At 38.9% G+C, this 14,410-nt stretch overlaps 1 protein-coding gene and 1 non-coding gene across 2 annotated transcripts; both read left to right on the forward strand.

Moving 5' to 3' along the window:
- Positions 1-1,523: 1,523 nt before the first annotated feature.
- Positions 1,524-8,181, forward strand: LOC141797062 (guanylin-like). The gene is made up of 3 exons (XM_074678464.1): positions 1,524-1,655; positions 4,733-4,922; positions 7,851-8,181. The coding sequence occupies exons 1-3, from the start codon at positions 1,584-1,586 to the stop codon at positions 7,919-7,921; spliced, it is 333 nt and encodes a 110-aa protein (XP_074534565.1). The 5' UTR covers positions 1,524-1,583; the 3' UTR covers positions 7,922-8,181.
- Positions 8,182-9,657: 1,476 nt separating this feature from the next.
- Positions 9,658-9,729, forward strand: trnap-agg (transfer RNA proline (anticodon AGG)). The gene has a single exon. It is a non-coding gene; the product is annotated as a tRNA-Pro (tRNA).
- The last annotated feature ends 4,681 nt before the right edge of the window (positions 9,730-14,410 follow it).

The raw sequence follows: 14,410 nt of genomic DNA on the forward strand, positions 1-14,410 counted from the left end.
TTCACATCCGCATCACATCACTAGCAGGAGTTGTGGGGGAGCTTCGAAAAGGAGACCACCATAGCTCATGGGAATGAGAGACCCCCCCTTTATTAAGACCTGTGGAGAAGAAAGCAGTAGGAGCCAAGGGTGTGTGTTAAACTCTGCTAAAAACTCCACTAAAGAAAGACAAGGCTTATATTTTAGATTCCGACACCCCTTCTTGTACAAAGCTCTTCCACCACCAAATTTTTTTTTTAATTATTGTGGCTCTGGAGGTCATCTTTTTTTGTGCAGCTCATATATGATTAAGTGTAAAACTGTCTTCCTCGTTCTTTTTATTCTAACTGATGAAGAGTTATGTAATTCACTTTGAATGAAAATCAATGAAAGCTCATTTATTTCATACTAACACACTCTGGTTACTGTGTAGTTTTTCATTAACAGACGTTTTATCTGTCCTCCCTTTCATCCTTTATTCTCAAGGAAGTGTGTGTGTAGAAAAAAAAACATATTGATTTTATTCTAACAAAGACAGTGCCATTGTTATCAGATCAGTCCAGACATAGCGGTGTAGGAGTATAAAAGGTGAAATGGAGGCCTAACTTTTTACTTTGGCACCGTAGGTGTTGTTTTTAATGGTTGCAAAAATCCCAAGGGAGAAAATAGACGAGCTTTAGACAGACATATGAGCCTGATTCAAGTGATCAACAAGAGAAGTTACCTGTATTAAGACATTTTTCTAGTTTTAAGCAACTTTTCTAGCAATTTTTTGCTTGTTTTACTGGCAGATTTTTTACTCTTTTTTTTCACGTTACAAGCAATTCAGACTTTATTTTTATCTTTAAATAACTTAAAAGAAGACATTTTTCTGGACTGACCAGTTGGCTGTGGCTAAAATTGAGTATAAAAGACAAATTTTACTTAAAATAAGACAAAAATACTTGTTAAGAAATTTTTTTTTCAGTGTAGGGAGAAATAAAGTCACAATTTTCCTATAAAAAACAAGGTCAAAGCAGAGTGAAACCTGCAAAAAAAATGTACTTTTTCCATCTTTGACAAAATTTTAGAAACAGTATCTCAGAGGTCTCGTGTTCAGATTGCAAAGATAGGGTACCTGATATCAGGAAAACCATATTTCTTTCATCCTGGCTTTAAGAATATATATTACTGGAATGGATGTCTCGTTTAAATTTATCAGTAGTACAAGCATCTGAAAAATGTCATCATAAGTATTGATCTCTTTCTTCAGTGACATCTCTTTACATAACGGCTGCTCTCTTATCAGACAGCTCTGCTGTGAATATCTGTGGGAAAGAGACAAGCGATGAGATTTACACACGTCGCTGAGGCTTCAGATGAGCTACCTAGAGTCAATAATGATGTGTGTCCCTGACAGAGAAGACAAATGTCCTAAAGTGATCATAAACAAGAAAAAGAGGATGTACTGCACTTTCAGGACAGTCCTTGACATGTCAGGATGTTTCTACCTCTGCATAGCAATAAATCACTCTCCCTGTTTGGACATAAAAGGCAGAGCACATCCACGGTAAACATGGAAAGATCACTTCTTTGAACTCAGAAGCGTCCTGCATCCTTTGAAAATGAGACAGCTTGGGGTTGTCCTTGTTTTGGCGCTGTGTGTGACCATGGGCGCTGCTGGCGTGCAGGTCAAGGTGAGTGTTCATTCATCTTAGAAAAATGGTTGACACGTTGATGCTGTCAAGCAGCTACTTTGGTTGTTTTTACCTCTATTTTTCATTCTCTTAATGGATCTAATTTACTGTTTCGAACAGAGATGTTAGTTTTCAATCAATCCAAAGTCAGTGTAAATGGATTGTTCAGCTGCAAAGATTTCACATTTTGATGTAGATGTGTTGCTTTGAGCAGATGGTAATTAGCAAAGCAACTGTTAAGAAGAAAAATCACTCAAGTTGGTGGTGCATTTTGAATATTCTGACAGTGACAGCTGCTGCAAACTGCTTTTTCTTTGTTTTCCTCAAGCCCACAGCTCTGCTCCTCTTCCAGGCACATAAGTAGTTAGTGCACCTGTTATGTACTTTGGAACGAGGCCATTTAAAGTGGTCAGTGCAATTTTAAAATCAATACAATAACAGACAGGTCGACAGCTGAAGCTGGCAGGAACTGGACTAATATGATTGTATTTTTTTAAGCCTATACAAATTTGAGCAGCAGCTGCACAATGAGACGCATGGAGGAAACTCTCAGTGATGCCAACACAAAGTGTGAGAAAGTGACAGAAAGAGAAAAACACGGTGTTGTTTGAGCAAGTTAATGTGTTAGCTCAAAAAAAAAAAAAAAACAAGACCATTACAAACAAGGGGGACAAAACAATGTTTATATAAATTGTGAGGTCTGAAAGAAGAAAAATGACAAGCACACAATAAAAACAGTTTGTTGTGTCTCACAAAAAAATACTTGAGCTGAGTGTTACACTTCAGTTTTTGCAGAAGTCGGGATGGAAATTTTGTCAGGAAACATTGCTTAAAAGAGAAACAGAATAAAAATGACAAACAGATAAAATGTACCACTTTGTCCACAGGGGGCGCCAAAACCACACACACTGGAAGTGGTTTTAACGTAAAATGCATGTAACAGAGACATACATCAGAAATCACAAAAGTTGTTTTTCGGTGTAATCTTAATGCTCAGAGAAGCTAGTCTACAGAAGCTAGATTTATCAGACAGTTCATGGAGTTTCGAGATATCCAGCCTTTAGTGAAACATTTTGCACTTAGGTAACACTTAGATAGATGAAAGAACATACAGTTGTGTGTCTTCTGCATCAATGGTCCAGTGAGAATTAAGCATATGAATAGAGAACAGATGAGGACCTAGGATTGACCCCTGAGGAACACCAAAGTTAAAACCAACACTACAGGTAACTTACCTTAGCATTAGCTCCAGCAGGCTCAAACTTAGAGGTTGGCATGTAACGTGGTTCATTCTTCATGAACGTTCTTTTAACTTTCTTTACGTTCTTAACCAAATTGTCTGCACTCAAAAATAAAAGATCAACATGGTTTCAGGACCAGGCCCTCTTGGGTATAACTGACTCTTTATGTAGTTGACGGCTACTTGTATTTTGTGTGTTGTTTTTGTGTATATTCTGTGTTGTATGTTGTTGTGTGTGGACCCCAGGAAGAGTAGCTGCTGGATTGGTAGCAGCTAGAATAGAAAAGAAAATACTTCATTTATATCCATAAGAAAATAGATGCTGACAGCTTGTCCATCATTGTCCAGTTCAGCCAGTCTCCACCTCCACAGGGTCCAGGACTGAGCTTCTTCAGCAGTCTGTTCAGTCTCTGTCTCCTGGATCCTGTCTGCTCACAGCAGGTGAAGCTCTTCACATGTGGCGTTGGTGTCTGGTGTTGGCGCCGTTAGCCATGTCTGTGAATAGCATGATGCTACTCTGCCTTCTGGTATTCCCTCTGTTGCTGGGTTAGCACGGCTAGCTCGTCCATCTTATTGGAGATAGATTTTACGTTCCCAGTAACGATGGATGGAAGGACAGGTCCATGTCGTCACTTCTTAGCTCACACCTGAGAACCAGCAAGTCGTCCTCACCTCCTTCTCCTCACCTTGTGGGGAAACATCAGGCCTTGCACCAGTTAGCATTGGCATGCTACAGGCTGCTAACAGCTGATTTAGAATGTAAACAATGCAGCTATGGTTACATGTAGGATCTCCAGACAAACACAGGAGCAAAAATAGTGAAAATATCACTGAAGAAAAAAGCAGTTTGGCATCCATGACCAATAAGAAAGAAAGAAGGAAAGAAAGAAACCTTAGTCAGTTTACAGCTCAGTCGATTATATTCTAGGCTTCCAATTGTGAATATCAAAATGAATGTTTTATTTAAACTGGTTTGTCTGCCAGCTCTGCTGCAAACTGATTCAAACCCTCCTTCTCCCTAGTTCCTCCTTTTAATTTGTTTCTTATTTTACCAGCATCATATTGTTATTTATTGATGCCTTCTCTGATCTGTGGCTTTGGCTTTTCTATTTATGCAAATGAAAAGAAAAGGTGATGCCCTTAGCTCCCCAGACCTTCCACATCGACAGATGCTCCAACAATGAAACTATACCATCAAATATAACAGTTGCTTACAACTAAGTTTTAAAAAATGGGCTGGATTTGCTCTGACTATTATGAAATCATGTATTTAAATTCTTGTCTTCACTTTTGCTGACCCAAACAGCTGCTTTTCACAAATGTGACACTAACAATGCAGCAATTAAACATGTTTTGATGGCTAAAAGGCAAAAAATGGCTGAAAATGAAAGGAAAAAAATGTCAACATCTTTCAAAGGAAATGTAACACTTCTTGCTTTCCATTGGAAAGAAACTTCCCAAAGCTGGAACCATGCTAACTGCAGGCGTTACACTGACTATTAATAGGTTAGCCCATTTTAACCCCACTTCATGAAATCTAAATGTAATATGAGGTAGGAAATTGATTTACGAGGACGCACAACACATGCATATGAAAACCCAAGTTTTCAGTCCAGTCATGTTCTGTCTGTCCTACAAAATAAAGTGGCTATCCAGACGTTTCTTCTGGCTCAAGTTCGTGAATACATTACTTTGATTTCAGCCCTTGCACCTACTTTTAATTTCCATCAGACTCAGACAGCACACCCTCTTCCTGAATAAAAAGCACTCGCTCTTTCAATGTTGGAAATATGTCAGATTCAGTCCCTCACATATCGTCTTTTTCTCTCCCCCCAAGGCTGGAAACAGAATCTTTCCTCTGGAGTCGGTGAAACAGCTGAAGGAGCTGATGGGTTTGGAAGATGACAATGTTCCTCTTCCCCTTCCTGAAACGAGTGTCGAGGCTGCTTGTGCCAACCCACTTCTGCCACGAATATTCCGGTCGGTGTGTCGTGGAGGAAGAACGGGAATTGTTTTCTCCACATTAGGTGAGAATAGGTGTAGAAGTGTAATAATAGTTGAAGCATGTACTTGTTTGGCAATGTCAGACTGCTCTGCTTCAGTTCAACCCTAACCCATTATTGTAATTTCACAGAGTGTTTCTCTTCAGTCCCCTTCTATTGTATTCTCTGATCTGCATGGGCACAATTCATCTCCGAACACTGAACAACAAAAGCTAATGCATTTTCTTATTGCGTATTCAAAGCATCAGAAAAAATTTAATAACACTGCCACAGTAATCTGCCAAAGCAAAACTCTCCAGGAGAAGAAAAGGGGAATGTCCTGACATCTCTGGAGGATAAGAACAGGACAAGCTTGGTGATATGGAAGACTGGTGTTATTGCCAACGGATTTCATGAAAATACCAACAACAGCAATAACTCTCACTATATTTCTGTGATCCAAATCTCATTATTTCTGTCCTGAGCTGAGCAAAGCTTCCTGCTGCTTTCTATTTAAAGTACATTTCATAAAAGGTATGCAGCAAATGAAGATGAACAACTCCTGACACTGCAAACCAAGAAAACACACCACAAGGCTTATAAAGCAATCCGTTGTTATAATGAGATAAAAACAAAAAGTGATTTTAAAAAAAGACATACACAGATTCAAACAACCAGAGGCCAGAGTTGTTTTATAGGACAATACTATTTAATGATTTAAAAATACAATTGTTAGAGTCGATTTTCAGCCATTTTTTTCAAAAGATGCATCCAAGATGATCCAGAAACTAATTTTTACAATACAATTCCAACAAACAAGGTTTACTCTAGTGTTTTTAAAAGAAATAGTACGTCAAAAGTACAAAACTGAGCAGGATCTGTTTCAATTGGCGCCACCCTGTGGCCCGGAGTCTCCGCACACTGTTGTAAAAACTTTAGTGAGGTGCGTCTTTGTTTTGGAATTAAATGGTGATCGGATCGAAACAAATTTTCTTCTTTTTTTATCAGTGCAGTGAAACTTGACATCAAGATGGCTATATGTTAGCGACATCGGCAGCCCGGTGCTACGACATATAGGCTAACGTGACAACTAGTAAACACTGTCAGTTTGTATGTAGCTTAGTAGCCGTTTATATTTAGTGCAGCTGGCAGCCCAGTGCTCTAAGACATGTCTGTAATGTGTAACGTTAGTGAATCCCATAGACTGTATATAGAGTGGTCAGCGTGGCTCCGCCATTTATCATTGTACGGTTTTGAAGCAAAAATTCCCACGCCAAAGGGGCAGCCATTGTAGCAGTTTGGAGCCAGAGTCTGTACAGTAGATACGATGAGGGATTCTGGGAGAATCTGAGTGGAGCTGGGTGACAAAAATGATAATTATTTTTTTTCTTTCGAGAGTCTAATCACTTCCTCTACTCTACTTCCCGGCACATTTTACGATCCCCGAAAGAAATACACGAGAACGGCAGCTGTCAATCATCATTAAATGTTACGTAAAGCCTCGTTTTTAAACTCTAATAACTAATGAAAACGAAACTTTTCAGAAAAAAGAGGACTTGGGTACAAGGCAGCCGAATAATATCTTCAAATCACCACAACAATCGGACGTAAGAAACATTTATGGTAAATCCTGGTTATGTCCTGCCAGTTATCTACCAATCAGAGCTAACGTGACCTCACTCTTCATTTTATTGATAGACTCTCAAGTTTGAACAGACCACTGCAGAATAACTGCTGACCGTGGGTTGGTATGAACATTATCACAAACAGATTAGCCCCTGTGTTAAAGAGTGATACCAAGGGTCGACATCCGATCAGTAAAAATAAAGCCTATGCTGAAGTGCTAAAAGTTGCTGTGCATCAAGAATCCGCTTGAGGCTAGCTGTAAAAACACTGGCAGACTGGAAGTCACGTATACACCCAGCCATAAAAACAGACTTTTACGGCTTTAAAAACATATCTACAGCCTGGTTCAAAAACAGCTTGGGTCTAAAATGTTGATTTCACTATCAGCACACACTGTACAGTGAGTGAATTTTTTCCTAACCCGGCAGTTTAGAAGTTATTAGGATCGTTTGATTGTCCAATCAGAGGCACAGCTTAGGTCACGTGACTGGTGGGCGCCCTGTAACTGTTCAAAGAAAAACTCATAGCCAGCATCATATCAAATGTGGCTGGTGTGCGGATTGGCTTCATTTCATGGTTTCAGGAACTAAGGCTAATTAGCCTTTAGCTCATGCTCTGTCACTCCTGCTTATCCTTTTTCTGCTCTTCTGTCCTTTTTCTGTCTGACAGTTAGGCTCGTGTGTCCACCATCACTACAAAATTAATCACAAAGTTTTTAGCAGCAAAAAACATAGATCCCTGTGTTTCATCTCTTTTCACTACAAAACTTCGTCAGCCTATGTGTCGTAAATCAATCAGCTAAGAAGTAGCAATTTAAAATAACCTGTAACCAGCAATATCGGCGCTGATAATCTTATTTAAAAGTGTGGATTACGATCAGGCATATATCTAGAAAGGGACTGGTCCTTTAATTTCACCTTATACAGAGCTAGAAATTATGCTCACAAAGGCTCTTAGAAGAACTGTTCAAACGACAATTATACGACTCAGACACACTCTTCAAACCGAGACAAAGACGATGATAACAGGCTTTGGTTTGTTCACTTGAATTGATAGCACACTCTGTTTGCTCTAATCTAATCATCTACATCCTGCTACTGCTGCTCCATAAAGTGGCTCTGAAATGGTAATGCCAGATGAGAGGCCTGTGAAAGCTGAGCAAATATTCTTCAGGGGCCATTAAAGCTCATTAGACACAGATGACAGCCTTGTTGCATGTTTAAGAATCTCATTACATGTATTAGCAATGTTTGATAAAATTAAAGAGCAGAGCCCCCCAGGGTGTCTCAGAGAATATCTTTTCGGTCAGATGAATAATTGTGTTTTTATTTTCATTTTTCTTCACAGTTCAGATCATCTCACCCTTAGATCTTTGTGAAATTTGTGCCAACCCCTCCTGTGCTGGGTGTCTGGAGTGAAGCTGCCATCTGCTTAACACACAAACATGTTGGCTGAGAGTCTCTGGGGCTTCATCGTTTGTAATTCCTCCACAAGATCGCAATGCATGAAAGATCCTTGAATACTGGCAAAACACACGGTGTCACTGAGGAATCATGCCTGATGGGCCTCTCAGGTCAATAGAATACTGGACTGTTTCTTGTGTACAAATATTTTCATAGATCCTCCTCTTCCTCAGCTTCATAACAGGTGTATTGCAACATAAATAAAAGATAATCAGAGTGACACGTCCATGAACTGAGTTGGATTTTCTCTCTTACTTCATGACCTTCACATAGAGGAGCTTTTCTTTGTCAAACCTACTAAACATAGTACAAAATCAATTAATTCTACATAAATAGGTAAACACATCATGCTGCCATACAGATCCCCACACTCCTTTGTATTCAGAGATCTACCTGTATGTTTACATCCAATGTCAGTAGTTTCTTTCTCGTTTTTATTGGCAGTACCTTGAATCATTGCAGTTCCTAAGGTAAACAACGTCTAATCTTTAAGGCCACTGATATCAGGTTTCTACATTTACCAATAAAACAGCTCTTATGCTACATTTGCAGAATTTTAAAGCTGATTTACCCCTGCCCACATTTTTCTTCCCTCTTTTTTTTCTAAACAAATTTTTAGGAAAAATATATTTAACATAAATCGTTTCCTTTCAACAGTCATTTTTGCAAGAATAGAAAGAGTATGCAAAATTATATTAACATATTGAACCTGTAATCTCATTTTTTTTCTTTCTTTCTTATTTTTGATTTAGTATTTACTTGGATTTGAAGGATTTGCAAAATTACAAAACAAAATAAAATTAAGGCAGGGAAAAAGAACACACCAAAGAGGAACAAAATTAATCACAAAGCAAACAAAGAAAATAAGTCAGAGACAAAATAGATCAAGCAAAAAAAAAAAAAAAGTGGTTAAAAATTAAGAAAGAAATATTGTAATATTGACTGAACTGATCCGAATTTGTGTGATCAAGAGCATAAACTCATTATTTACTGTTTTTTTTTTTTTTTTTTTTTATTTCAGTACTTTTATCATGCCCATGCCAGATTCGATTGCTGGGGGAAATTAGCAATAGGTCCATAAAAGTACTTTTTTTTTACTTTTTGTAATGCCTGAAGTGATTATCTACAATCAAATTCAGGATTATTTGTCTCGGGCTGTGGAAGCCAAATCTGCCCATCAGCATCTCAACGAAGCCGGAAGAAGAGAGGAGAGAGACCTCTTTCTGTGTTTGGACTCTCCGCTGCTTATCTCCGTAGGCGGCAAATGTCGACCTCTGGCGGTTTTCTGTAACGTCACATCTTTCAGTTCTGAAGTCAATGAAAGTTACGTTGGTTAGCTTGTTCGAGTGGCAAATTTGACTTTTTTTCGCTTCCTGTCACCAGAGGTATATCGATAAAAGAGGTACGTACGTGGGATATCGATAAAAGCTACTTATTGTACCATATACGTGTTGCTTTGGTCTTCTCAGAGGTTTCCAAAGTTTTGCTTCGCTAATAGCTTAGTGACGCTATCAGTGAACGCTAAGTGCATCATGCAATGCATTGCGTTGATAGCTTGCCAAATAGCTGTAACAGAAATGTATGTTTAACGAAGATACAAACGACAGGATAAATGCACATAGAGAACAGTTACCGAGCCATGAAACAGTTGTGTTTAGTATATAAATCGTATATATCGCCTCGCATCACGTGGCTCGTTGGTCTAGGGGTATGATTCTCGCTTAGGGTGCGAGAGGTCCCGGGTTCAAATCCCGGACGAGCCCATCTTTTTCTTCTCAACGTTTTATGCGTTGATAAAGTTCTCTATAGGAGCATCTTCAGAAAATGAATGGAAATAATAAGTAAATGCAGACGTAGAAGTAATAAGAGTCTTAGCCTCTTGGTGTCACAGCTTTCAAGTTTCCCTTAATTAAGTCACATTTGTCAACACTGAGGCTGCAAGACTAAACCATTAGTTCATCAATAGAAATCTCTGCTTAAATTGCCATATCTACAATGTGGGTGAAAAATTTTTATTACACTAATTGAAAAAAAAATCAAAATACATTTAAGTGTCTTAGCAGGCCATTTGGCCAGATATAAAGAAATGTTATCATACCCAGTCACGTTTATAACACCAACTATAAAAAATCATTACAAATATCATAAATAATGTTTCAAGAATAAGACTCATTCTTTTTAAACAAATACTCTGTCAAGTTCTTGTTCCAGTCAATTTTCACTAGAGGGCACTGTCGACCAAATCTTGTTTATCACACCTGGCAGACTTCATGAAGCATGTTGGTGGCAAATGAATATACCAGCTACAGAAATCTTTCAATTTCAAACATTTCTGGTTGGAAATTAACATTATTTTTTATCTTAAATTGAGATTAACTGCTTAGTACATTTAAATTAGTCTTGGAAAAAGCATATTTATTTATGACGGAAAAAAATTTCCAGATACATACAATTTAAAAGACAACTTGTTCTTGTACAGTGCTCTTAGCAAACACTGTTTCTCTCTTAATGTGAAAAGTGCTCTGAGAACCTAGCAGACAAACTCAAGGAGCACATTACTGCTTGACGTGCTCACATCGTTCATGATAACCCCTGTCTGACTCCCAGCAACAGGGGGCCATGAGAAGGGAGTGAGATTTCCATTACTTACGTTACTTTACCTTGTCTCCTCCAGAGGATGGTTTATTTCCACACAACTTGCTTTAAAGAAAAAAAAACTTTCATCATTCCTCCTGTACTACTTATTCTACTCAGGGTGGAGCTGTTGGAGCTCACCCCATTACACATTTACAATAGGGAGAAGTAAACTGCCAGGTCATGTAAGGGCCAAGAGATATAAAGACAGAAAAGCACAATTACTCTTGGTTTCCTTTCATCCACCATTAATGTGAGAGAATGTGCTAAGACTGCAGACATATGGTCTAACACAATGTGGGGAAACTGCAAACATATGTGTTCGATTTAGAGGGCTGTTTGGTTTACACAACACTGGACCCCATCTCCCCATTCCCCGCATTTCATTTGAATGACCCGTCTATTTGTAGTCTTTTGTCTGTGACTTTGGTCCCAAACTGAAATCAAACATTGTTCTGTCTGTTTTGATGTGGGTTTTTTTCACATCTCAAAAACATTTGTTGACTTTTACACGCTTAAAGTTCAAAAGGCTGACTTTGAAGTATTGGCGAACAAAAAAAGAATAAAACTGACTGTCAAAATCATGCATCATTATTACTTATACATCATTAGGGCCTGTGAGGAGTTTCTAAGTGATCTTGAAAAAGTCTCTCTTCTAGCCTGATCGTAATCCACACTTTAAAATGAGATTATCAGTGCCAATATCACAGGTTACAGGTTATTTTGCTATGCTACTTCTTATGACATGACCACACCAGACGCGAATTCCCAAAGACGCACGTCGAGATTACATACAAAGGGTGTCAGACGCCTCCAAGCTCGAGTTAAAAATATTAAACTTTCGATGCAAATTCGCATGACGCTGTGCCGCGGCACCCAATCAGCGATGACCCCCCCCCCCCCAAAGTCGTTGATTTAATGACGTGTAATGATCCTACCACCTGCTCCGGCTCCAACCCCGCCGAAAGATGGAGAAGTTGATTTGTGCGGTGTGTCATCATCCACAGTTATACGATACAACGTGTGTACTCTACAGAGACCGTAACAAAAAAGAGCAGGCTTGGGTGAAAGTCTCTGAGGAGACAGGTTTTGAAGGTAAGATCTGTAAATATTTGTGTCCAGCTGGATTTGCCTGCACGGGTCATCACTGAGTTCGCCTGTGTTTTCCTCAGTGGAGTTTCGCCGTAAAAGATGGAAGAGCCTCAGGGACACCTACCTGAAAGAGAGGAGGAAGGAGCAGGAAAAGCGCTTCGCCCCTCAGCCTGTCAAAATAGTCCAGTGTCCAGCCTCGGGCATGATGTGCGTTTAAATTTGACAATTCACAACCGGGTTGAGCAACGACAACACCGCTCCGGCTGATGAAGTTTAGAAGTAGAAAGATAGGTCTGTGATTTTCTCTGCTAAAAACAGTTTCTGTGATTAATTTTGTAGTGATGGTGGACACAGGAGCCCAACTGTCAGGCAGAAAAAGGACAGAAGAGCTGAAGAACGCTAAACAGAAGGGTGACGGTGCACGTGCTAAAGGCTAGGAATCAAGCTAAAGGTAAAAACTGTTTGTGATAATGTTTTTTCCAACTCACATGGAGCAGTTATTCTGTTCAAACTTGAGAGTCTATCAATGAAATGAGGAGTGAGGTTACGTTAGCGCTGATTGGTAGATATCTGGCGTGACATAACATGTAAGCACTGGGCTGCCATAGCACTACATATAGCCAGCTACTACAACGTTTGCTTGATGTCACGCTTTAAACCGTATCGTTACGTAACTGCACTGATAAATATCTTACCTCGGTGCCTTATATCCGGTAAAAAGTTGTCTTGAACAAAGAAAATTTGTTTCCATCACACCTCCTTTTAACAGATCCTCCTCATAGTATCTTTAAAATGCTTAAATCCATATGTTGTTTTTCCCACCCACTGAGTCATTGTCTTATACTTCCACATCCTTTCTGCTGCAAGCAATCTTTTGATATTTTAATGGGTTACAGACAGCGCCAACAGATGTGTCAATAACACTTCAACAAATCCCTCCCCATCTTGTCACTTTAACTGTTACTGTCACTACACCTGTCAAACAAACTGACCTTTCAGTTCACCTCTTACATATCATGTTTGAAGCCTGCAGCAATAACAGTCACAAAGGACCACTAGTTCAAACTGACTCAAAATGAAAATTAAAAAATATACACATTACACCTGCCTGACAAAGGACTTCTCCCAGGAGAGTAACGTCACTCTTTTGGACCCCTGATCTAGATCCCAGTGAATCCTATCCTCACATTTTGGGGAAGAGTAGTAACTGCAGTATACAAAACCAACATCAGTTCCTGAGCATAGATACTCTTACTGAAACCATCGTTATCACATAGAGCAACATTCCCACCAGCCTCCTGGGAACACTCACATCAGGCATATCTGAACACATTTTTGAAGGGGTCAGCATGAACGTTGGGACTGTTCATTACAGAGTCTCCTTTTTTAGTTCTTTCTTTTCTTGTTTTGTTTTTTGGGCTATGGTCTTAAACTTTTGATGATCGGCTGAACAGTCTGTTTAGCTTAAAATACAGTTTTTAATAGATTACCTTCTCTCTACTTTTTGGTCTCTTGCTCCTGTTTCTTTTCACACTTCTGTGCTTTGCTTTCAACCTGTTTACAATCCACCAATGTCAAATGCAAATTCTTGTAATTTTTCCTCTGGGCTTAAGATTTTGTTCATGAGTGGATCTAGCCTACAACAACTTTGCACAGTCATTGGAGATGGGGTATTCAATTAGCGAATAGTTAGCAGCGACTATCAAATAGTATTTTTGCTTGAAATGCCCATCCCTAATATCTTCTCTATTTATTGGCATAACTTATTCATTCTTCAAAAATATGTGAATACTCCATCAGTGCTTCTGAAAACCTCTCAAAGCCCAACTATTTAAAGTTGTATGATGGCAACAAAAGATTACATTGAAGAACAGTGACCGTAGAATGATTGGCAATCTGCTTCAAAACTACCAAACAACCGCTCGTCCATGATATTTATCCAGCTCAGCTCTGTACAGTCTGAACAAGTCTCATTTAAATTTGAAAATAAAGAAGCTGTTTGAAACCCTAATTTCCTGAGTTTCATCACTGGTCGGCCTGGTTAGGGAATTCAAATGGACAATCCCTTTGTGGAGCAATGAAAGCTTTCTGTTTCTTTTCAGTATCACTATGTATTCAAAGCACACCTGCTGCAGATCATCGTTCACCTTGGATGAGAGTTTGACTAATTAACACTCTGACGACCTGGTTGTCTATCTCTTTGCCGCTGTCTTTGACAGTCATTCTTATCCACGCTCACTGTAGCCATGAGGGAACTAGCTTGACATGCGTCATTTAATTAGATTTTGCAATAGCTGATGCTGTCTTTGAATTAGATGTTTCATGACCTTACTGACTGAGTGTACCTCTGAAGGTGCTCTCATTGCTTTTTGTTTCTGTTTTCTAAATGAAATTACCAATAATAATTCACTTTATATCTTCAAAAGGCAGTTTTTTTTTACTGTTGACAAATTTTTGTGTGCTGAAGGTAGAGAGACACATTTTCATCTAAATTCTCAACACATACATTCCTGTTGGCTTCAGTATGTATCTAAACAAACTTAATATATCCTACAGGAGGGTAAGAGATATAGAATACTTGTACCAAAAATGAGTAAATTTGACATGCAGACTGTCTGGATGTGTAAAATCGTAACATTTGCTTACCAAGGTTATAAGAAACTTATGTTGCACAGCCTGATGGTGGATTGTTTGTCTCCTGAATACAAAGAGCACCAC

Source organism: Halichoeres trimaculatus, unplaced genomic scaffold (genome assembly GCF_033239565.1).
Source record: "Halichoeres trimaculatus isolate MK-OKI-2021-1 unplaced genomic scaffold, fHalTri1.1 fHalTri1_scaffold_1, whole genome shotgun sequence".
In the NCBI taxonomy this organism is placed as follows: Eukaryota; Metazoa; Chordata; class Actinopteri; order Labriformes; family Labridae; genus Halichoeres; species Halichoeres trimaculatus.